Source organism: Puma concolor, chromosome A1 (assembly GCF_028749965.1).
Source record: "Puma concolor isolate L17-30 chromosome A1, mPumCon1.1.hap2, whole genome shotgun sequence".
NCBI lineage: Eukaryota > Metazoa > Chordata > Mammalia > Carnivora > Felidae > Puma > Puma concolor.
Window position 1 is genome coordinate 30708531 of NC_141667.1, and position 23034 is coordinate 30731564.

The following is a 23034-nucleotide window of genomic DNA, read 5'->3' on the forward strand; positions in this document are numbered from 1 at the left end:
CAACCAAACTCTGCTTTGTTTCTGTAGAGGGTCTTGGGTGAGACCACATAGTCCTTTTTTCATCTTTCTTTGACATCTTTCATTGACATCTTACCTTTACCTAGATGGGGCAGGGGCCAGAAGGTAAGAGAGTTTCCTACTGTCTGTCAGTGGTAGATGTTTTTTTTGCTTTATATTAAAGTAGTATCCAGCCCAAGCAGTGGGCCAAAGTTTATCACCATACCTGTGCCTGCCACTTATGGATGGTGTGAAGGGTTTTTGGAGCAAATGCACTTATAGATAGGCTTTCAGAACTTAACACATTGATAAATAGCAGAACTTCAGTATTTTTCCATTAAAACTTAGGTGAAAAAGAGAGTTTAATAGAATATTCTGAGCCTGTAGAGATAGCACAGTTTTACAGATAAGTAAATGTTTTCCAGGATAAAGGTAAATGCTAAACACCCAGAAGAGTTGTTTTTGCTTTTGCTTTTTTAAACTCAACTTGGTATCCTTAATAAAGACAGATTTGTATTCATTCCCAAAATGCACTTGTCTGCACAAAGGAGGACACTACCTGCCTTGGTGGCTCTTGCATCATCAGCTACCATTTCCACGTGTGCCCTGAGTATATCTTGCTATTTTCCACCATCTTGCCTTCAAACACCCTGCTCCCTATGAGCCGAAAGGCTCTTTTACTTCCTTTATTTTTTTAATAATTTTTTTAAATGTTTATTTGTTTTTGAGAGAGAGAGAGAGACAGACAAACAGAGGATTAGTGGGGGAGAGGCAGAGAGGCAGAGAGAGATAGGGAGACATAGAATCCGAAGCAGGCTCCATCCTTTGAGCTGTCAGCACAGAGCCCAACACGGGGGCTCGAACCCACAAACTGCGAGATCATGACCTGAGCCAAGTCGGACGCTCAACGGACTGAGCCACCCAGGCGCCCAAGGCTCTTTTACTTCTGTAAACCAATCCTCAAGGTCCCTCTTCCGGGTTCTGTTACCTGCCACCCCCACATTAATATAAATTACGGTTTTATGCTCTCATTTTACTTATGTTTATTCATTCATTCAACAAATGTTTAAGTGCCTACTATGTGCCAGGAATTATACTATACTGTCACCATGCTGTGATGATTTATGTGCCTTTTCTCACTGCTTGAATATGAATTCCCTGCATAGTTCAGTGCACCCCTGTGCTTATACTTAATGATACCCTGTTAATAAATGAGTTACCTTTTTTTTTTTTACTTCAAATTAAAACAGTTTCTTTTGTCAGGTTACCTTAAGGCAGTCTCTTTCTCCCCCATCAGCCTATTGTTACAATGCAGAAATAAGGTGTGTGAGATCTTTTAGTTATTAATAGCAGCCAGAAATCCCTGATTTCTTGAAGGCCTATAGAGTGTTGTAAATTCCTATTTGTTTCTTCTATCTTCTGTCTTCTTTTTCAAATTAAAAAATTAATGAAGATACTTCAGTTAACTGCTTGGTTAGTTTTCCTTTTTTGTGGATTTAGTTGAAAGAGCCCTATCATCAACAAATATAACGAACAAGGAAATTTAAGAGGTTTTATAACAAGGAAAAAAGTTATTAAAACATTTGAAGTGTGAATTAGAGTGTAATCTTCATGAAGGTGGGGATTGTGTTTTTGCATCTTTTCCTACAGGCATGGCATAATGCCTCAGATCTAGAAAATAACCAATGAATATTTGCTTCAGGTTGATTTCTTAAGTGAGTGAAATTGGAACTCTTGCTTTTTGAAATAATGCTATGTTTAGTATAAGAAAAATATTGATACTATCATTTTTATTCGTTGTGAAGGCATTTTTTTCTCACAAAGTCTACATTTATAGAAGAGAAAACATTCTATTGTTGTAATTGAGCTAAGTTAAAAGTCACATTACATGGACCTTAACTTTGACTTTGGGGCAAAAATGCACTTTTAGGGGCACTTGGGTGGCTCAGTCAGTTAATGTCCGACTTCAGCTCAGGTCATGATCTCACGATGCGTGAGTTCGAGCCCTGCATCGGGCTCTGTGCTGACAGCTCAGAGCCTGGAGCCTGCTTCAGATTCTGTGTCTTCCTCTCTCTCTGCCCCTCCCCTGCTCATGCTCTGTCTCTCTCTGTCTCAAAAATAGATAAAAACATTTAAAAAATGCATTTTTAAACCAGTTAACTGTGGGGCACAATACTTGGAGAAAAAGCAGAAGACATTGGACTTCTGCAGTATACATTTTACCAAGATTTAAACTGTGCTTTATTTTCTGTTTCCTCTGCCGCAGCCCCAGTAGTGTGGTTTCTTTGCTGCTTTGCTCTGGCTCTAAGTCTAATATAATAAATCCCACAGTTTTGCAGATTGGTATCATTCCAGATTCATGATATACCTTTTCTTCTGAGCCATCCTTGCCTTTAGTAATCCCTTCCTTTTTATTATCTAGATTTCTCTGTTATTTCACCCCGATGGGTATTTTCAAACTTACCCAGCTCTTCTCTGGTCCACCTTGTAATTCCCACCCCCTACTCAGTTATCTCCCTTTCTCTATCTGGAAAAGTAAGGACAGTGGGCTGGACTTCTGTCAGACTTTTCCCCCTGATGTGTGCAAATGTCTCTGGGTTGATACCTACTTGTCTCCCAGCCTCCTTCCTTGCAGCTCCATGGGAGAGGTCTGTCTTCCAGCTCCTCACTAATCTTTCCACCTGTGCACTTGATCTCGGGTCCTTTCTGCCTCCTCTGAGACCTCATTCCATCAGTTTCTCCCTTTCCTGTATTTTCATCCTTTTCATCCCTGTCGGCTCCTAGAATGTATGCTCAAGCTCCTGCTTTTTATTTATTTGGTTTAACAAAAGCCCTTTCCTGCTCTTCCTTGTCTTTTGTCAGGTATCTATCCAGAGTAGGCTATATTTGCTCTCACAGATTCACTGAAACTGCCTACACCGAAGTCACCAACTACAACTGAAATTGTTCTCAGTTGTACTCCTCTATTCCCCAGCTTCAAGCCCTCACCTGGACCACCTAACTTATCTCCCTGCCCCCAGTCTTTCCTTTTTCAGTTTATCTTTCCCACTGCTGCAGAGTGATCATTTTTCTCCCCCCCTCCCCCGCTTTAAAAAAATTTTTTTTAATGTTTATTTATTTTTGAGAGAGAGTGATCAGGGGAGGGACAGAGAGAGAGGGAGAGAGAGAATCCCAAACAGGCTCTGCACTGATAGTAGAGAGCCTGATGCAAGACCCGAACTCATGAACCATGAGATCATGCCCTGAGCCGAAGTCGGATGCGTAACCAAATGAGCCACGCAGGCACCCCCAGAGTGATCTTTTAAAATACAGATACAATATTACCCCTCTCTCCTTAAAACCCTTCTCAGCATTGCCTATAAGGTACAAATTCAAACTCTGTAGAAGGATATCTGAGGACACTAATAATTTGACTCCAGCTCTCCAGTCTTACGTGCTACGGTTTTATTCTTGATTCCCACCTCTAGTTCCAAAAGTAGTGTGCTATTTCACAGTTCTGAGTCTTTTATATTCTGAGTCCTCTAGTGGAATAACTTTCACTTGTACTCCTAGTGATCTTCTACTTTTCCTTCAAAGACCACAGTCGAGCATTGTCACCACGTTTTGCCCAATTTCTCACTCCACTCCCAGCCTTTTTTGCTACCATGGCAGAGTTGACTAGTATTCTGTGGGTTCGCTATACAATTTGTGGATACTGCCGTTATTTATTACACAGTGAATTGCAAATATTTGTTTTAGGTTTGCTTCCCTTTCTAGACAAATCTCCTTGAGAGTAAGGAGCCATTTTACTAATCTGTGACTCATCTGCAACACCTAGTGTAGTGCCTTGCACACAGCAAGGACTCCATAGGTGTTTGTAGAATGAATGAATAAACAGTTGGATTAATTTCAGCAAGTCTTAATTGGCACATCTTCTGTAGGCTCAGTGTTATACTTTTAAAAGCTGGACAATAAGTTTTGGATGGTATGTTTTTGATATCACTGTACTTGATGCTGGCTCCTGTGTTGTATAGTTTTAAAGAGATCTAAAGAGCAGGGAGGAGGATGTGTTTGTAGCTAGTGACTTAATATGATAGTCTGTCTGAATATCTAGGTCTCTTCCTCGTACCTGTAACATGGTGCATGGTGCAAGCTCATCCATTCATTCTTTTCCTAACCAGACTGTGCAAAACTAGAGAAGAGGTTTCATGATCTTATGATGATTTTTCTCCTGTCTTCCAATCTCCCTCACTGTCACCATAGCTGCCAGAGAACTCCATCTCAGTTCTTCCTTTCCATTCTTCTCTACTTCAGTCACTTTCATAGCCTCCCACTTTACCAAATTTAAGATCTTGTTCTTAGTCGGACTTCTTTTGAAAGTCTGTTGTCACTAATGGAACTGTTCTACGTCCTTTTTGCACCTGCAGCTGATAACACTCACTATTCTCTATTCCAAGCGTATCGTTCCAGAGGATAAATATAACAACACATTGGTATTGTTTATGTTAAATGAGCCAGTCTTCTCTAAGCATCTGCTGCACAGGCGCAGAAACAGAGAAGTGCTTTGGCTGTTGGCTGCCAGGGGAACAGAAGGGTTGCCACAACAAACTCAGCAAACAACCCCAAAAGTCCCCAAGAAGCATAAACTCATGCTGCTGGAAAATCAAAATTAGTAAAGGACTGTGCATTTTTGATGCTGCATCCTAGCTTTGTCCCCTACATCCTTATGGAGAGATTGGACTGTTTTCTGCAGCAAGTGGACCATCTTTAGAAGAGTACATTTGAGAGTCACTCAACTTTTGAAGGAGCTTGATATCTCTCTGGTTGCTTTGTGGTGGAGTTGGATTGTGCTCTCCTGGAAGCTTGGTCGTTTGACTGACACTGATAAGGTCGGTTCCAAAGAAACCCAGCATCCTCTTTGCCCTGGCGCCACTGGGCCCGCCACCCTCCTCCCCCCGCCACTCCCTCTTCCTCACCCTCCCTTCTCTGCCACCTCTCTATCCCTCACTTGAACTGGCTGCCAGAGTTCACAGACAGCTGGGCAGAGAGTGGCTAAATGTGCCCAGCTGCCCGGGAAGCTTGGCGGCCAGGCCGAGGGAAGGAAGCATCGGCTCTCTTTGAAGGTTGCCTGCCAGTGAATCTCAGGCAGCTGGACTTCAAAGGGGGGACCGCTGGGCTTTCCCTCCTGTCTAGGCAGGTCATTCCACAGCACTGTGCTTCCGGTGTTGGCACAGTGGCTTTCAAGTTCCTCTTCAATTCAAGAGCTGAATGGAAAGCTGCACTTGTGTTCACATTTGTGTTTCTTATGTGATATAAGCGGCTGAAGATCCTCACCTCTCTTACCCCATACTTAAGAGTAAAGATGGAGGGAAAAGGTAACATCATACAAAGGGCAGCTAAGGAGATCCACAGCAATTAGCAGGATTTCCTCATTGCCAGTTGTAACTTGTGTTATTTACCAAGCTTTAAATTACTTCAAGGACTCTTGGTGTGATCTTTGTGAGTAAAGAACTATGCTTATGGATTGAATTAACTAGTGATCTAGAATTGGGTTTAGTCTTGGATAATGGTTTTGTTTCCAGAAACCATTGTAGTGCTCACCTACCCTCCTACGCTGTCTTGCTGTACTTCTCCACTTTTCACTTTCAAATTTCTTTGGTGTTTGGGGCGAGGACTGGCCTCATAAGGAAAGAGCAAAGGTGCTCAAAGTCCAGGCCTACATTAGTTGCAAAAAGGGGTCAGAGCAGAGGGAGGCTGAAGTCAGAGGAGCTGTGGGATTGTGTGCATGTGCATAATGGTGGATAAGAGTATAGGCCCTGGGCCAGGTGCTTGGGTTCAAATCTTGGCTCCCACTTAGTGGCCACTTGACTTGGGCAACTAACCTTACCTTTCTGTTCTGCCATGTCCTTCTGGAAAGTGGGAATAATAATGGTATTTAGCTCATAAGGCCGTTAGAAGATTCAAGGGGTTAATACATAGCATGCACTTAGAATAGTATCTAGCCCACAATAAATGCCCAGGAAATGTTAGCTATTATTATCATCATGTATCAGAATCCATTGACTAGGACTGGAGAAGGGTGAAAAATCACTGATTTATAATTTTACTACCCTTTATGGATAAAAGACTGCTGACTTCTGCCTTAGATGGAATTTGTAATAGAATCCCCACCCTCCCAGAAATCCCAAATAGTGTTAAAAAAAAAATGTGTTATGTATTTTGAAGGAGAAAAGTTATTTCATGTTATCTGCTCCTCCCCGCCCCCTCCTTACACTGCCTTTCCTGGGGATACAAGGACATGCAGTTCATTGAGGACCATTACTGTAATAATCTACGTAAACCCAAAGGAAGCCTGTAAAACAGGGCAGCATGCATATATGTATATTCATGTAAATACATAAATGTAAGAATATATGAATATATAAATAAAAAGAGATGTTTTAGTGAAGAGTAAGAATTAGGGTTTGAATTTTTGCTTTGACAGCTTACTAGTCATATGTCTTTGAGTAAGTCACCTCTCTAAGCCTCAGTTTTCTTGTTTGTAAAATGAGGTAATTACATACATCTCAGAATGTGTGTATCTCAGGAGGCTTGTTTTAAGGATGAAATTAGAAAATGTATGTTTTACTGCCCCAAGTAGCAGCATATTCAATAGACGTACCTGTCATTATTGTTGCTATTGCCGTTAGTATTACACCGTTAGTATTACAAGTTAAATTTTTATCGAATCACAAGGAAGCCTTTAGTTTATGTAACAATGATTGCCTTTTCCTAAGATTTTTGTTCTCTCTAGATCAGAGGTCAGCAAACTGTGGATCAAATCCAGCCTGCCATCTCTTTTTCTAAATAAAGTTTTATTGGAACACAGCCTCATCCATTTGTTTATCTATTGTCTATGGCTGCTTTTACACTACAACAGCAGAAATGAATAGTTACAACAGAGACTTGTAGTCCTCAAAGCTTAAAATATTTACTGTGTGGCCTTTTCCAGAAAAAGTTTACTAACTCTTGCTCTACGTACTGTATTTCCCAGATTGAGGTCCAGAGAATGTTAGTTCTATCTGTGTTAGTAGGTACTATCTGAGTAAAAGAAAAGTTCCTTGGTCAAATAAGCATCAGAAATGTTAAAGAAGTTGAATTATTCCAGGATGACTATTTAAAAGATTCTGGCTTTTGATATACTAATGTGCACTGTGAATTTGCAAGACAAGGGCAAGAGTTTGCAAATAAACTCTATTTTCCCAGGCTTCCTTGGCCCCCACCCTCACCTCACCCCTGGAGAGGATGATGTTACACAAAACATCCTCTGGGAAACCCTGCTGTTTGGCAATTTCTGGAAGGACTTTTTTTCTTAAATCATTCTTGATGATTTAGGTGATATCTTCATTTAGAAACCTAAAGAATATCATGTGAGATTCTGTATTACCTCATTTTTTCCCCAGTAAAAATGATACTTTGCTTAAAGTCGGGGTAGTAAAATATACCAGCTATTTAAATGTTCTAATCAGATAATATCCCCATCTTTAAATGATCCTATAAGATGTCTCAGGATTATAAATGGAATCTCAAAGTCCACAGTTTTATTTTATGCTTTCTTCAAATTCCAAAAGCTTGGGTTTTCTGTAGGGCTTTTAACATTTTTTTGCATCCAGCTTTCTGAAGCATAAATCTAGAGCACCTAACTGGTATACCAACTGATTCAGCTAGGGTTTATAAGAAGGGAGATTAATGTGAAGGTAACTTGTGCCTTAGCCATAAGGGGTTTGTTTTATAGACTAAAGTAAACACCTTGAATTTCAAGTTGCAAGCACATGGGGAGCCAGAAGATTCCAGAGCAGTGGCGTCATATGCAGCCTGTGACTCACACGTCTCAGTGGCTGAGCTTTCTCCTGCAGCCGCAGCTTCCAGCTGGTCATCAGATAGAGCCCTAGGTAGTCCCACACTGCAGTCACCTGCCTTGAGATGATCCAACAGGCATGTCATTGCAACACTGTCCAGTTATGAATGAAGGCTGGCTATCTCTTTGCCAAACACAGTTGGAAAATAAATGCTAAGTCATACCTGTTTTCTGAAATCACAGTGGTTGCAACAGTGAACCTGGACTAAGAATGGAGAACCCTGCTGGAGAGTTCAACTCCGGTCATAAATGTTCACGCTTGCTCATTCTGTCTCGGTCTCTGGCTCTTTCTCACTTGTAAGCTTCCCCATTAAGGCAGAGGCCAATTCCTAGTCATTTTGGTGCCTTCTAACCTGGCTTAGAGTGGGTGCAGGAAATGTTTTATGAAAGAATAAGAGGTCTTATGTGTGTGTCTCCCTTTTCCAACTCGCAAAACATTTTGGGAACATTCCATGTGGTCTCTTCATTTATGTATCTCACTGTTGTGTGTATAATAGGTCCTCGGTAAATGTGGTTCACACTGTAAATGTGGGTTCTAAAAGTTTCATTATCACAGTTTTATTTTATGGGGCATGATGAATAGACTTTTCAGAAACCTTTGACAGTTAGTATTGTCTTTTGGCTTTAAATTATTTCTTTTAAACAAAGGAAGGAAGGGAAGGAGAGAGAAGGAAGGACTGAGGGAAGGGAAAAACATCTTGGCTGGAGCATAATTACCTCTTTCGAAAAAGCTGGAAACTTGGAAAACTGTCAACTTACTATGAAATATATTATTTCCTTGAAACACACTCAAAAGTTCTGAGTTTCATTTGCTGTATTTATGAAGTTTGTTCCTCTTGTAAGCACCATAATATGTGATGTATAACATATACTGTTCCCTGAGACTCATTGGCGTTCTTGGAGTTCAGATGTTCCTGGGAAAGAAAGAATCTGAAGCTGACCTACTTGAAAGAAAGGATCAGAAATGTGGGGAAAGAGCTTTTATCTAGTAACATAAAGAAAAGCAGCTTAAACGCAATCCTCCCTTCCATGCCCTCCAAGAATGAGCTATTTCTAAACATTTTCTTCTCTCTGGTATTGTCTGCTGGAGCCGTCTTATTCAGTTTCCAAGAATATATATAAGAATGGTTGCAACTGGCTGGAGCCACACTACAACTACCTAGAGACAGTGGCGATCCCAAGCGACCAGAGCAAGGATTAAGAGACGTTGCTAGAGAGAATTCTTGCTCTCACAGGGAGATGTAGAAAGGCAAGAGAGGAGCATAGTGATTATGTAAAGTACAAGATGTGATCACACTGAATAAATTTTAATTATTGGATTTTAGGACTAGTTTATGATGGATATTATTTGGTAGAATGCCGAGGTAGGGGAAAAGCCTACTTCAAAGAGTTATGCTCCTGTAGTATCATCTGACTTATAATACTGCTCAACACATAAAATGTTTAGTATCTGTCAGGCACTGTTCACATCCTTTATATGAGTTAACTTTTGCTGCCTAACAAACTACCCTAAAACTTTGCAACTTAAAACTACAAACATCTACTGTAGGTCAGTTAGGCAATACTTCTGGTCTGAAGTGGCTAGGCTGATTTCTCCTGTGTTCCCTATTGCATCTACAGGTAACTAACACCTGGGTGGTCTAGGATGACCTTACTCACATGTCTGGCTATTGGCTAGATGTCAGCTGGTGCTACAGGGATGACTGGGCATGTCTCTGGTCATCCAGGAAGCTAGCCCATGATTTTTCACAAGGTGGCTGGGTTCCAGAAACAGTAAGAGAGCAAGTCCCCAAATATGGGCCTTTTACAGTTCTCTGCTTGTGTCTTGTTTGCTAGTGTCCCCTGTTAGGCTTCTCTGAGAAGCAGATGCTAAGGCAGCGTTAGATGTGTAAGAGATCTTTCTATTGCCAAAACTCCTGTAAGGGAACAAGTGAGTGAGGAGTCAGAGGAGGCCAGAGCTTACCAGATGGTGATACAGGTCCATCTCCTATGGAGGAAAGAGGGAAGGTAGGAGGGAATTAGGGTTGGCTAGAAAGCCTCTCAGATAGCAACACAGTTCTAAGAAAGCTTTGACCAGGCCAGTGGGAATCCCTTTTGCCAGAATCACCTCAAGGCTTTATTGATCTGCTCTAGCTATGATCTGTCATTCAGCACAGCAGCTACAGTTGGGACGACCACTAGATTAAGTCTGCAGTCAGTAGTCCCTTTGTGGAAGGACTGGGAGAATTACTGCTCCACTGAGTAGCACTACCCTTTTCCTTGGGGATCTGGCTATCTCTGTAGTCAGTAAGCTCCTGATCTGAAAATAGGCTCAGCTATGGGAACAGAACAAGGGATCATGACTTTTTATTGGGGTGACCACCTTCAGCCTCCTCTGTTCGTCTCTTTTTGATGGTAGAGATTAAGCAGTACCTTTGTTGTCTGCCCATCTCTTCTGCCCCCTAGGAATGCCATATTCTGCCAACCTTCTCCACAGCTCCCTCCACATCAAGCCCCCTTGGCTGCCTCTCTGATTCCAGTCATTATACTTTATATTATGGTAACTGCAGCCTTTTGATTTCTAGTAATTAAGTACTGCGATCTGGCTATTATTACTTCAGGCCTCATCATCCCGTGGGTGTTAATGGTCCAGCTCCATGACATTAGCCTTGGGCTGCAGAGGAGAGCTGCCCCTGAACTTCTTGGTGATGCTGGCCGTCTCACCTATGCATGGCCTTGGTGAATGGTGTTTCTTCTGGGCCCTCCCATGAAAAATAATAATCTGTGTTTTCTAGCTTGACACAATATATCCATTCTAGCATGCACACTCCCCCAAGCCTTTTTATTCTTTTCTCTGTCCTCTGCTAGGGCAATCAGGGTGTTTTGATTTCATTCACCATTGGCCATCACATTTCCAGGCCTCTCACAGCATCCTAGCAGCTTGTTTGCCCAATCCCCTGGGGTCCTTTTCCAAAAATCTGACCCCCTCCCCCCCAATCAAGGTATCCTGCCTATCTAAACTTATGTCAAAGCTGCCTTGATTAAGCATTTTCACAATTTAAACTCAAGGCACGTCAAGGCTCCCGCCAGTAGCTGCTAGCTAATCCTTGTATCTCTTTTGGTGTGTAATCTCTTTCCTCCTTTCAGCCACTTCCCCAGATGAGTAATCCTGGGATTCAACCCTAGTTATTGGCCTAGCAGCCAGGAGAGGAGGAGGTAGGAGCAGGTCCTCGTGGGGAAGAGGCAGTTGTAGCATCTTTCAAAACAAAGGAATTTCTAGCTCTTACTAGGGCAAGAGTTGGCCACCTCTCTAAACTGTGAGGGTTCCCAGGGTAGCCGCATGGGGGGAGGGCGATCTGCAGATCCAGCATTCTCTGGGCCTCCATCCAGATATCCTATCCTATATTTCAGGGTCTCAGGTTTTCCCAACTAGAGCCCTGACCCTAGAATAGCAGACCTGCCTTGGCTGAGCATTTAAATGTCTTTGGAGCTATATAAATCTAACCACCAGATCTCTTTTGTTTGTTGCTCGGCTGTGTCTGTTCTTCCACTGCAGGAGATGAGGGCCTCTTCAAAAAGTACTACAGTTGGCCCTCTGACTCTCCCATGTAGTCTTCAACTGTTAATGACCCTCAGTTTCTCATTATTCCTCTGTAGGGTATCAGTATGACCTAGCAGTAGCCAGCCAACACTATCATCTTTGTAAGCATTTCTCCTCCTATATTTTTTAAATGCCTAAAACATTGTACCCAGAAGCACATTCCCCTATCCCATGAAGTTTTCCCAGGTCACCTCCAGTGAAATCTGTAGCAGTTGAACCAGTACCAGGTGCTAAAGTGTATCTGCACCTCATAGTCCACCTAGGACAGTGTCCTCTTTACCTACCAGGCAATGAATGAGCCAGTCCCACATTCTTATCTTAGCCGCTGTGTTGTTGGATCACTCATGGCACCACTTGTGTTAGTCTGGATTCTCTAAAACAGACACCAAGACCAGAATTAAACATATGAGATTTACTGGGGAAAGGCCTGTAAGGGGAAAAAGGGAGGGAGCCTGAGAAATCTGCAAAGATACAGCCCATACCTCTATGAAAGACAAGAAAGGAAGGAGTATTAAATGTCCATCCAATGATGAATGGATAAATAAAATGTGGTACATTCATACAATGGGATCTTATGTGGCAATAAAAAGAAATGAAATACTGATACATATCTACACCATGGATGAACCTCAGGAACAGGATGCTAAGTGAAAGAAGCCAGGCACAAAAGATAGCATATTGTATAATTTAATTTATATGAAATGTTCAGATAGGCAAATATACAAAGACAAACTAGATGAGTGGTTGCTTGGGGCTGAGGGGTTGGGGGGAAATGGGGAATGATTGCTAATGTATATGTGGTTTCTTTTCGGGGGTGATGGAAATGTTCTAAAATTGATCGTGGTGGTGGTTGCCCAACTCTCTGAAAATACTAAAATCATTGACCTGCATACTTTAAGTGGGCAAATTCCATGGTATGTGAATTGTATCTCAAAAAAGCTGTTCTATTAAAGGAAAAGAAAAAAGAGGGCTGTGCAAAAAAGAGTCTCAGACTAATAGCACAATGTCAGGAAAATGTCACTCAGATTAATTAGGAGTCCTTTATCCCTTGTGCTCAGTCATTGGCTGGGAGCAGCCCTTGCAAAGCCTGGCCAAGTCACAGAAGCAGGGCAAGTGGCAGTTTATGCAGTGGGAGGTGTGAGAGGCACATTTTTGTGGCTACGTGTCCTATAAGCCCAAACAAGTCACTTGTCCATACCCAGACCCCAGGTTTTAAGAAGTAAATGGCACATTTTGATGAAAAGAGTAGCAAAGTTATATTGCAAAGGAGTGTGCCACTTGCATTAACTCATTACATTCTCCCAACAGCTAAAGTGGATGCTATTGTTATTCTCATTTAATAGATGGCATAGGGAGATTAGCTAGCCCAAGATCATATGGGTGGTGAGTGGTGAAGCCTGGATTTGAACTTGTCAGTCTGGCTGCACAGTCTGTGCTTTTTATCATTATGCCATATTTTCTTACAATATATTAACCTGAATGTCATAGAATCAGTTGGAGAGGTGTTATTGTCTGTTTTTCCTCACTAGAATGAAGGCTTCATGGGAGTAGGGAATGGCAAAGCATGTTCACGTGACAGTTCTTATTCTTTCGTATGTATTCTCCCCATTCTCCTTACTACAGGTCTCCAAAATCAGAGAAACAGGAGCAAGTTATGTTCCATCTAGACGTACATTTATTTGGCTTTTCATATTGCCATTTAAAAAATCCTGGCATATTTTTAATCCCAGTATAACTCTAGCATGTGATTGAAAAAACAGAATTGCTTGGTTATCACTAAGCTTGAAAATAGATTCCCAATGAGAAAGGAATTTTATATCCATTGAGGGGGTCCTAGAACTAGATGTGAGAGGACAAATGCTAGTACGCCTCGCTTGTTAGAGAGCCCAGGATTTGCTTCATCTTGCTCTTGGGGTTTGTGTTTTGTTAGCATAGTTGCATGTCGGCAGCTTTATGAAAGGAGGTACCTATGAGAGACTTAATGTATGTGTGGTATTGACATAAGCAGGAATTAGTAGGTCAGATATAACAAGGTGTCTTTGGGAGTTGAGGAGAAGTTAGGGGTGGGAAGATGTGTAATTTTAAAAATTAAGAAACTGAGAAACAGTAAGATTAAGCAGTTTGGCCAGGGTCAAACTAAAATGTATCAAATTGAAAATTTAGGTGAAGTCAGCTTGACTGTAGGACCAATATTCTTTCCATTAAAATTTTCTCTATTTTCAGCCCAGCAATTCACTTAAATCCTCTCATTTAAAATAGTTAATTCCACTGTCTCTATGAATTACAAAATGTGTTTTGATCATTTTGAGGGCTGTTGTTCCTCTTGCATTGATTGAGACAGATCTCGGCAGCCCCCGGATGTACACTCACTGACCATTGGTAGCACCACAGAATGTTTGGATTACATTTAGGATTTCAAGAATGCTATATTTAAGACTTTGTGGAAGATGTCATATTTTTCTTGGAGATTCTGGCAGACTGCATTAGAGAAGAAAAACTAGAATTAGCATAGCCACAGATGACAGGACCAGGACCCGTAAGTAGGTGTTGGAATTCTAGGAAGGAGTCTTGGACCCAGTTTAAGAAAAGTGTTCCTAATTAGAGCCACCCAGAAATGGATGGTTGTTGCTTATAATGTATGGAGTTTTGTACTGCCAGAGGCTCCTGACCAGCTGCAAAGAGAGGATATAAGGACATTTTTACCAACTGGAGTTTGTACTATATCTCAGGAGAGGGCCCTTAAAACTCTAGCATTTCTGCTTGCATTTTCCAGCATTATGCACATGTGAGACTTGATACTCTCCAAATCATAACATAAGGCACTCCCAAGGATAGGAAACCTACATAAAGGAGTTAATAATCTCCGTTTCCCTAAAGAACGATGTTCTTTGCCTCGGATGATCATAAAACCAGTTAAAGGAGAAGGTTAAAGGAGAAGTCTCAGTTTTAGATTTCCCACATTATGCCAGAAGTGTTTTTAGCCAGGTTGACTCTGTTTCCAGAGTGTGAGGGTGTATGTCATTGTTACTGTCCAAGTGTTGATATTTTACAAAAGTTTAAGATCCCCTCTGGCTATCTATTTTGTATCATTAGAAGAAACTTTTGTTACTGGTTAAAGTGAAGTTAGTAATTGAGCTCTTTTGACATAAAATCTGTGAGCTGTCCATCTCAAGTGAGGACACTTTGTCTCTTTCTTTTATTGGGTTCTTTAAAAAAAGTTTTTTTTAAGTGTATTTTTTTCAGAGAGAAAGAGAGAGCAAGCAGAGGAGGGACAGAGAGACAGGGGTAAGGAGGATACAAAGCAGGCTCCGTGCTGTCATCACAGAGCCTGACTCGGGGCTTAAACTCACGAACTGTGAGATCATAACCTGAGCCAAAACCAAGAGTGAGACACTTAACTGACTGAGCCACACAGGTGCCCCTTTACTGGGTCCTTTAAAAAAGGAAATGATTTAGAAATTTTGAGTGCAGTCTCTCCTTTGAAATCTTAGTCATTAATATGCAGCAATTTGTCACTCTAAAAGAGTGTTGTACCGAGATGTATATCGATAAGGCAATAGAAAATACTGGAAGTCACAAAGACAAGGTGGGACTTGTTTTGTGGCATATATTCACACGTTTTGCATTATAAACAATGAATTGGAGAAGTTTCAAAACACCCAACCTCCAATAGAGTGGCTTTTTAAAGTAGCACCTAAATGGGGGCACTTGGGTGCCTCAGTCCAACCCTTTATCTCAGTTCAGGTGTTGATCTCAGGGTCATGAGTTCAAGCCCCATGTTGGGCTCCACGCTGGGCATGAAGTCTAAAAAACAATCAAAACAACAACAACAACAACAACAACAACAACAACAACAACAAACCAAGGAGTACCTGAATGAGGAGACCTAAAAGCATGAAAGTGTGGCAGATGAATATTGGGTAAAATCCTTTCTTACTAGATTAAGGCAAAATCCCCTGTGGTCATTATACCTTATTGCCATTCAGTTCCTTGTACTGTAGTTATACTGTCACCTGTTAGATCCAGCAGAATCTTTCCTTAAGTTTTGAAACATTGCACTTTTTCCTTGCTTGTGTACCAGGTGCCTTATATGTCTTTAAACATTAGAATCCCACTCAGGGCAGTAAAAAGAAGCAAGACCAATTTGGGAAACAGCACATTCGCAGCTTCATCTCACCCCTGTCTGAGCAACAAGGATGAGAGTCAGACTGTCACAGGGAGCAACCTGCTGCTACTGAGCTCATGCTGAAGCTTATATGACAGGATTCCCTTGGATTCTGTACCTTTTAAGGTTCTGTATCCCACTTTACTGGTATATGTGTATATACACATCTATGTATATATGTATTTCTATGGTTGAACATTGGCATTCAAAATCTCTTTTGTCCTATTAATAATAAAAAAGTACATAATTGATCAGTTAGTTTAATTAGAAAATATTATATATACTTATATATACCAGTTTTTGTCTTTTCTTAAGAATCACAGAGCTATCAGAGACCCTAGAAATCGTCTCGCGCAGTCCATTTATTTAACAGAAGACTGACTTGTGATCTGGAGAGGCTAATTTGTCCCTAGTCGCACTGCTAGTTTTTGACTGAACTAAGTCTAGATTTCCTATCTCCTGGTCCTGGCCCACTGCTCGTTTTACTGTACCCCATTGCCTTACCGCTCCTGAAATGAGGGGTCAGTAAACATAAATAAAACATTTAAAACAAATACACAAAAACTAAGTTGGGGCGCCTGGGTGGCTCAGTCAGTGAAGCTTCCGATTCCAGCTCAGGTCATGATCTCACGGTTCGTGAGTTTGAGCCCTACACTGGGCTCTCTGCTGTCAGCACAGAGCCTGTTCCAGATCCTCTGTCTCCCTCTCTCTCTCTCTCTGCCTCTCCTTTGTGCTCTCTCTCTCTCTCTCTCAAAAATAAATAAACATTAAAAAAAGCCCCACAAAAAATCCAAGTTAATTTCACTGAGAGGCCAAAGGTAGCACAGGCTTTTTGGTGAACTGTTACCCCTACAGTCTCTTTCAGAAGTTTTATTTAGAGTTTAGTAGTTGATGACTTGATGAAATATGACCAATTGGCAGATTTTCCTAATTGAGTTTGGTAGCAGAGTTTTATTTTTCTGAGGAACAAAATATTCCTAATCTATCTCCACATGTGTACAGAATGATCTTTTTAAAATAAGCAAACCTAGTCATGTCCTCCTCTGAGTAAACTCCACTAAGCAGCTCTCTTTTGCCTTCAGGATAAAATCTAAGTCCTGAACATGGCCCACAAGGCTCCTGGTAATCGAGGCCCTGCTCACACCAGCCCTTCACCTCACCTTTCCCTCGAGTCATGGTTCGCTTCTTTTAGTTCTTTGACTCCAACCAGTTCTTTTACCTTTATGCACATGTTAGCTTTCTGTTGCTTCCTAACAAATTACCACTAATTTAGTGCCTTAAAAAAGCACCAATTTGTTATTTCACAATTTCTCTAGGTAAGATGTCTGTCATGGTGTGGTGGGATTCTCTTCTTAGGCTCTCACCAAGCTAAAATCAAAGTATTGGCCAAGGATGTGGCTCTCATCTGGGGTTCAGAGTCCTCTTTCAAACACACTGGTTATTGGCAGAAATCAGATACCCATTTCCTTGACACATCTTTAGAGTCAGCAGTGACACGTCCAACACTTTTCATTCTTCCAGCCTCTCTGACGTACTCTCCTGTCATGTCTGTGTGGCTTCCTGTTCTGTCCTCAGCCAAGAGGAAGTTCTCCTTGCAAAGACTCATGTGACTACTTCAGCCCCACCTAGATAATCCAGGATAATCTCCCTATTTTAGGGATAGCCAGTTAGTAACTTTAGTTATACCTGCAGAGTCCCTTTTGCCATGTAGAGTGACATATTTATGGGCATGACACTGCAGGGAAGAGGTCATGGGGGTCAAAATTCTGCCTACTACAACACAGTACTCTCGTTCTTGCCTCTGCATCCTGCTCCTTCATCTGCTAACTCATACTTTCATCCACTGGGTCACAGGATTTGTTTTTGCCCCTCTTCCTCCACTCCCCCTCCCCCATTCTCAGGGTTAGATTAGGCATCTCTCTTTGGTGCTCACTTATGACTCTTCACATCCCCATTGTACCACTTGTCCCTTCGTATGCTTAACTGTGTTCTTTGAGGGGACTGTCTGTCAGCTCTCTGAGGAAAGAAGCCATGTTTATCTTTGCACATTCGTGTTTCCCTGCTTAACATTATGTCTGCCATACAGTTGACACCCAGTTAAAAAGAAAAGTTGAATCAACAAATTATTTGTACCCATGAGACGTAGGAGCATGATAGCCATGTTTAATACCAATTTCTAAGACTGTCAGAGGAAGAGAGAAGACAAATTTAACTCAATATTTATAAATTATTAAAAACAAAAACAGGGGCGCCTGGGTGGCGCAGTCGGTTAAGCGTCCGACTTCAACCAGGTCACGATCTCACGGTCCGTGAGTTCGAGCCCCACGTCGGGCTCTGGGCTGATGGCTCAGAGCCTGGAGCCTGTTTCCGATTCTGTGTCTCCCTCTCTCTCTGCCCCTGGCCCGTTCATGCTCTGTCTCTCTCTGTCCCAAAAAATAAACAAACATTGAAAAAAAACAAAAACAAAAACAAAAAAAAAACAAAAACAAATCCAGCCTGCTCTTGTAAGGTACTGTGCTCCTCATTACTGGAAGCCTTTAGGTGGAAGCTCACTGACAGGGCATCAGGGATATTGTTGGAAGCTCTGGTTTGTGACCAATTCTTGTTAGGGTTGAGGTAAGAGCAAAGGAGATGGGGTCACTTGTATTCCTATACCTGTGGCTCCTAGCAGAGACCTACATGCTGTTGTCACTAGGAGTGTCCCTGTCCATTCAGTGGAATTTTCTAGCCTGGTAGATCTGGGATAACTGACTCCCTAGTCCCTTAGCCTGTGCTGGTTACTGAGTCATAACTGAGTGACAGGATTAGTATCGTAGAGTTACTTTTAGAAGTCATTACCTGTGAAGAAGCAATATTAGGAGTAAAAAGACTACTAACACACATCACCAGAAAAGAAGTAGTGTTTAAGAGCAGGCCTCCTGGGTCCTGTACCCAGCTCTAGCACTTACCAGCTCTGTGGCTTTAGATAAGGAACTTTAGTCTCTGGGGTTCAGTTTCCTCAAATGTAACATGGAGATGATAATAGTAGAACCTTAACTTGTGGACTGTGAGAATGAAGTAGACGAGACCATAGAGGATGGAGTGCCTAGGGTATGATTAGCATTGCGGCAGGGTTACCTCTCCCCCTCCTCCTCCCCTGCAACAACGTTATCCTACAGGCACATACAAGAGAGTTCAAGGCCTACAACCACATGCCCAGTGTCTGGCATATACTAGGAATACAGTGGTATGTATATATATACATACATAGATATAGATAGATAGATAGATAGATAGATAGATATAGATATATAGATATATAGATATATATATATCTATGTACGTATATATATATACACACACACACACACATATATGTAGGCAACACACCCAACATGGGTCTTAAACTCAGAACCCTGAGATCAAGATTCACACACTTTACTGACTGAGCCAGCCAGGCAGTCCTACAATGATACATTTGATTTAATAAATAATATGTTCACTTGTAATTTTTATTTATATTACTCTTTCAGATAACTATAGGAAATGGTCCCAATAACTTTATAAGAACTGAATACTGAGTTGATCTTGTGTTGCTCAGAGCTTGCGAAGGCAGTCTGAAAGATGGGACTTACTTAATCTCTTTTTTATTATTAGAGCAAATGGATGTTTTTGGAAACTATTTGAATTTTTTTCCAGGATAAAGAAAACTATAATCAAATGAAATTAATATTTTACATATATCCTTTTCTAGATGATAGAGTAAAATACTCTCGCCACAGAAGTGTTCTTGTTTGAATTCAGATGAGATGTTAATTAACGCTTTGCTTGTCTTTGCAAACAGGTTCATCCTAAATTCCACTATAAACAGGCTCATGACCCAGGAACAGACACTTCCTGCGTGACTTTTTCCTATGATGGTAATGTCCTTGCTTCTCGTGGAGGTAGGTTAAAAACTTTCTTTCGGATGTATTTCTATATATAAAATGATCATAATTAACCCTAATAAATGTTACACTAATATCCTAACAGTAAAGGTAGCTGTGCTTTTGTTAATGTAACTTTGTCAGTCTTCTTTTTCATTAAAATGCATATCCAATTTGGCAAAATTGTTTTATTAGAAGTTGTCAAGTCAAATTTAGAAAATATGTACTTTTTTGCCTGAGTTTTTATTTTAGCTTCAAATTCCATCAGAGTTTGAAGCCTCCAAGGATGACCTTTGCCTCTACTTTATGGAATTTTGTAGATGATTTTCTACAGTATTTCTATACTGTTTTTAAGTTTAGAGTCTTCTGTTAGCTCACCATTAATTTATTTTTTTCCAGTTCAAACACTGTAACAATTCAGTTAAAAAAAAAAAGTTGTATACCTGGGTGTCATTTTTTAAATCGCTATATAGTTTTATGTGACCATATTATAAGTTTACTTATCCACACTCATATGGTTGAATATGGGTTGTACCTTTTTGCTGAATCCTTCTCACATGGATAAGCTAAGTGTTAACTGAAGGAGGTAAGAGAATAGTAAGGACGGCTTATGAGTAAAGCATTACGTGAAGTATGGGACATGACTGAGGATCTTCCTGGAGGCCCATTTGTGGGGAGGGAAAGAAACAGCAGAGTAAGTAGGTGGGAGCCATGTTACAGATGGCTTTAAATATCAAATAAAGGATTTAGTCTTTATTCCATAGGCCATGTTAATCTAGCAACACTACATTCAGTCATTCATTCACTCCATCAACTACTATATTGAGTAACTACTCTGAGTTACCATTATGCTAGGTGCTGGGTATACAATGTGAACATCATAAACAGAGTTCCTTTCCTGCAAGAATTTGCAACCTGGTGTAGAGAGTAGTGGGAGTGAGGGGGAGATGGAGAGACTTGGTACAGCTTCCACTCAGTTCAGCCATTCCATGTCTGTGTACCTCGGGGACTGTATTCAGGTTCTCTGTCCTCTGAGGAAGCCTTCTCTATTATATCCAAACTACCCTTACTCACATAATTGTAAAAAATCAAAGCACATGTATATGTATTTTCTATTTATGGTAAATATGGAAAAGGTGGGTATTATAAAATATGTATTTTGGTTTATCAATTCTAACCTGTTCAAGTCCTGAGATGACTCTTAATTAAAACTATGTGTACTCTTTACTTACAAATAGTGGTTCTTACCCCAAGAGTCTGTATCTGAATTTCCTGGGAAAGTTTTTCAAATGATAAATGTTTCACCTAGAAATTCTCACATTTACTCTTGCCCCTTTAGAAGGTGTACCCAAATCTCCAATGTGCAGTGGGGAGACAAGAGGGGAATAAGAGAAGTGTAGTTTGAAAATTCTTCTCAGAGGATTCTAAAACAGGCCAGCCCCAACCCAGTTGTTAAGTACTGGAAGTATAGGACTAATTCCATTTCAGTCAAAACCATTCTGGTGATAATTCTTACCTTCCCCTTCCATCCTGTAATAGCTGTTGGGTACCATGTTGCCAACACAACATGTATACTATATTCCATCCTTTTTCTTCCTGAGTGTGTAGAATATGACAGATGGAAGTCAATTCAGCAGAGTCCCTGAGTGTTGTAAGATGTCCCTCTTAGTTCCAGAACCTGCCAGTTTAGCTAAACTCTTTAATGCAGATTAATGTTTTTTTTTACTGTTTGAGAATTGTGCGGATATGTAATCTTTTTTTTTTTTTCAAGACTAAAAGCAAAAAGGTGAATCTTACAAAGTTCTTCCAATATAAGCAGGACCCCAGTCCAGCCAGTTGTGGATTAGTGCACCTGCCAAAAGTTGTGTTTCAGAGTAAGAGTCACTTGGGAGAGAGGGGAGACTTTTATTGAACTCTCCACTCACCTCACTTGCACCTGATATTGATTCCTTATTGGACCCAAGGGGTTGAGGCGGGTCTCAGCTGTGGACATGGGGGAAAAAGAGCAGCAAAGACATTACTTATATGAGTTTTGGCTTTCATTCCGGTCAAGAATATTAGTTAGTAGCCCTATAGAAATATAAAAAAGTGATTCTTAGAAGAATATCCATTATACTTTAAAGAGCTTGGAAAAGCTGTACTCCCCAGCAAAGTGAAGAGTGATAGCCACAGGTGGAGTTACACTGGAGGGAAGGGAATCACATGGCTCACCCTCATTAATGTTAATGGATAGCTTCATCTACACACCAACGGGAGAAAGAATCTGTTGTGAATTGAACTATTTTCAGTCCTGATGGTTGTTAAATTAATATCTTCTTAAGCAGTCAGGTTATGCTCAACTGTACCTTAGGGGAACTGCCAGCTGCTGTAAAATCACTCCTTAGAGTAGATTCTCCAGGGTTCCTTCTAGCCTACAGATGCTACATCAGTTGGAAAATTTATTTCTAGGAGACCAGTTCATTATCATATATCTTTCTACTGTTCTCACATCTACTACTTTCAAACTCCCCAAACAGTTAAAAAAGTAAAACACTTATGTGCTTCTTTCTTTCTCTTTTTTTTTTTTTCTTTCTTTCCTTCCTATAGTTATACACTAAGGTTAGCAAATTCTAAGCTTGGAACTAGTTCTTTTTGCACAATGCACTTCCTGTCTTTTCTTTTTCTTTCCTGTATTAGGTGATGATACATTGAAATTATGGGACATTCGACAGTTTAATAAGCCACTTTTTTCAGCCTCGGGTCTTCCTACCATGTTCCCAATGTAAGTAGCGTATTTTAAATAATTGATAAACATAAGAGAATGAACAAGAAATTTCTTCACCTTAATGTTAATTTATATCGTATGTCTTCTAAAAAGAAATATGAAGAGTATTTGAAATCTGTTTTTGAAGATGCATTTTATTTTTTCTTTTCATTTGCACATTCTTCAGACCATAAAATTCTTTGGAAGTTGAAATGATGTATGTTCATGTATTTGTATGTGTGTGTTTATGTGTATACACACATAGGTCTTGGGGCAGTAAAAATATTTTAAGGGATTGAGTTGTTTTTTTTTAATATGTATAAATGACAGGGTAAACCTCCATATTGTTGTCTTTTAAAATTTGAATCCCATTCCATCAAAGCAATTTTCCATAGTTACTGAGCATTATTATATATTGTTTTCTCAATTTTTTCTTATCTCAATTCCAGTCAATAATTCACTATCCTTCACTTGGTCAGAACATCCTGCTCGAGGTAGCTGAACACTGTTCTCTCCATTGTCTTACGTTGACAACTGAAACACGTAAAGATTTTTCTGAGGCAGCTGAGGTGGGATTTGAACTTTAAGTCCTACAGTTGGTGCCTAAGCAAAAGTTTCTATTTATGTAGAAATAAAATTTCACATCTGTGTTAAATAATGACCAACAGGGAGAGCGTGAAGTTGATGGAGGCGCCAAGTGCAGGAAACAGTGTAATAGCAGAGCACTAATTCTAGCGCAGTCCATTGCCCATGGCATTTATCTGTTAA

The 23034-nt window shown here is 40.6% G+C and overlaps 1 protein-coding gene across 1 annotated transcript in view; it reads left to right on the plus strand.

Annotated features, from left to right (window-relative positions):
• WDR70 (WD repeat domain 70) overlaps positions 1-23034 on the plus strand; it is a 305807-nt gene that overhangs the window by 232554 nt on the left and 50219 nt on the right. The window contains exons 11-12 of the mRNA XM_025923710.2: positions 19442-19541; positions 22200-22284. Of these exons, the coding sequence (XP_025779495.2) occupies positions 19442-19541; positions 22200-22284 (185 nt within the window). The remainder of the gene's footprint in view (positions 1-19441; positions 19542-22199; positions 22285-23034) is intronic.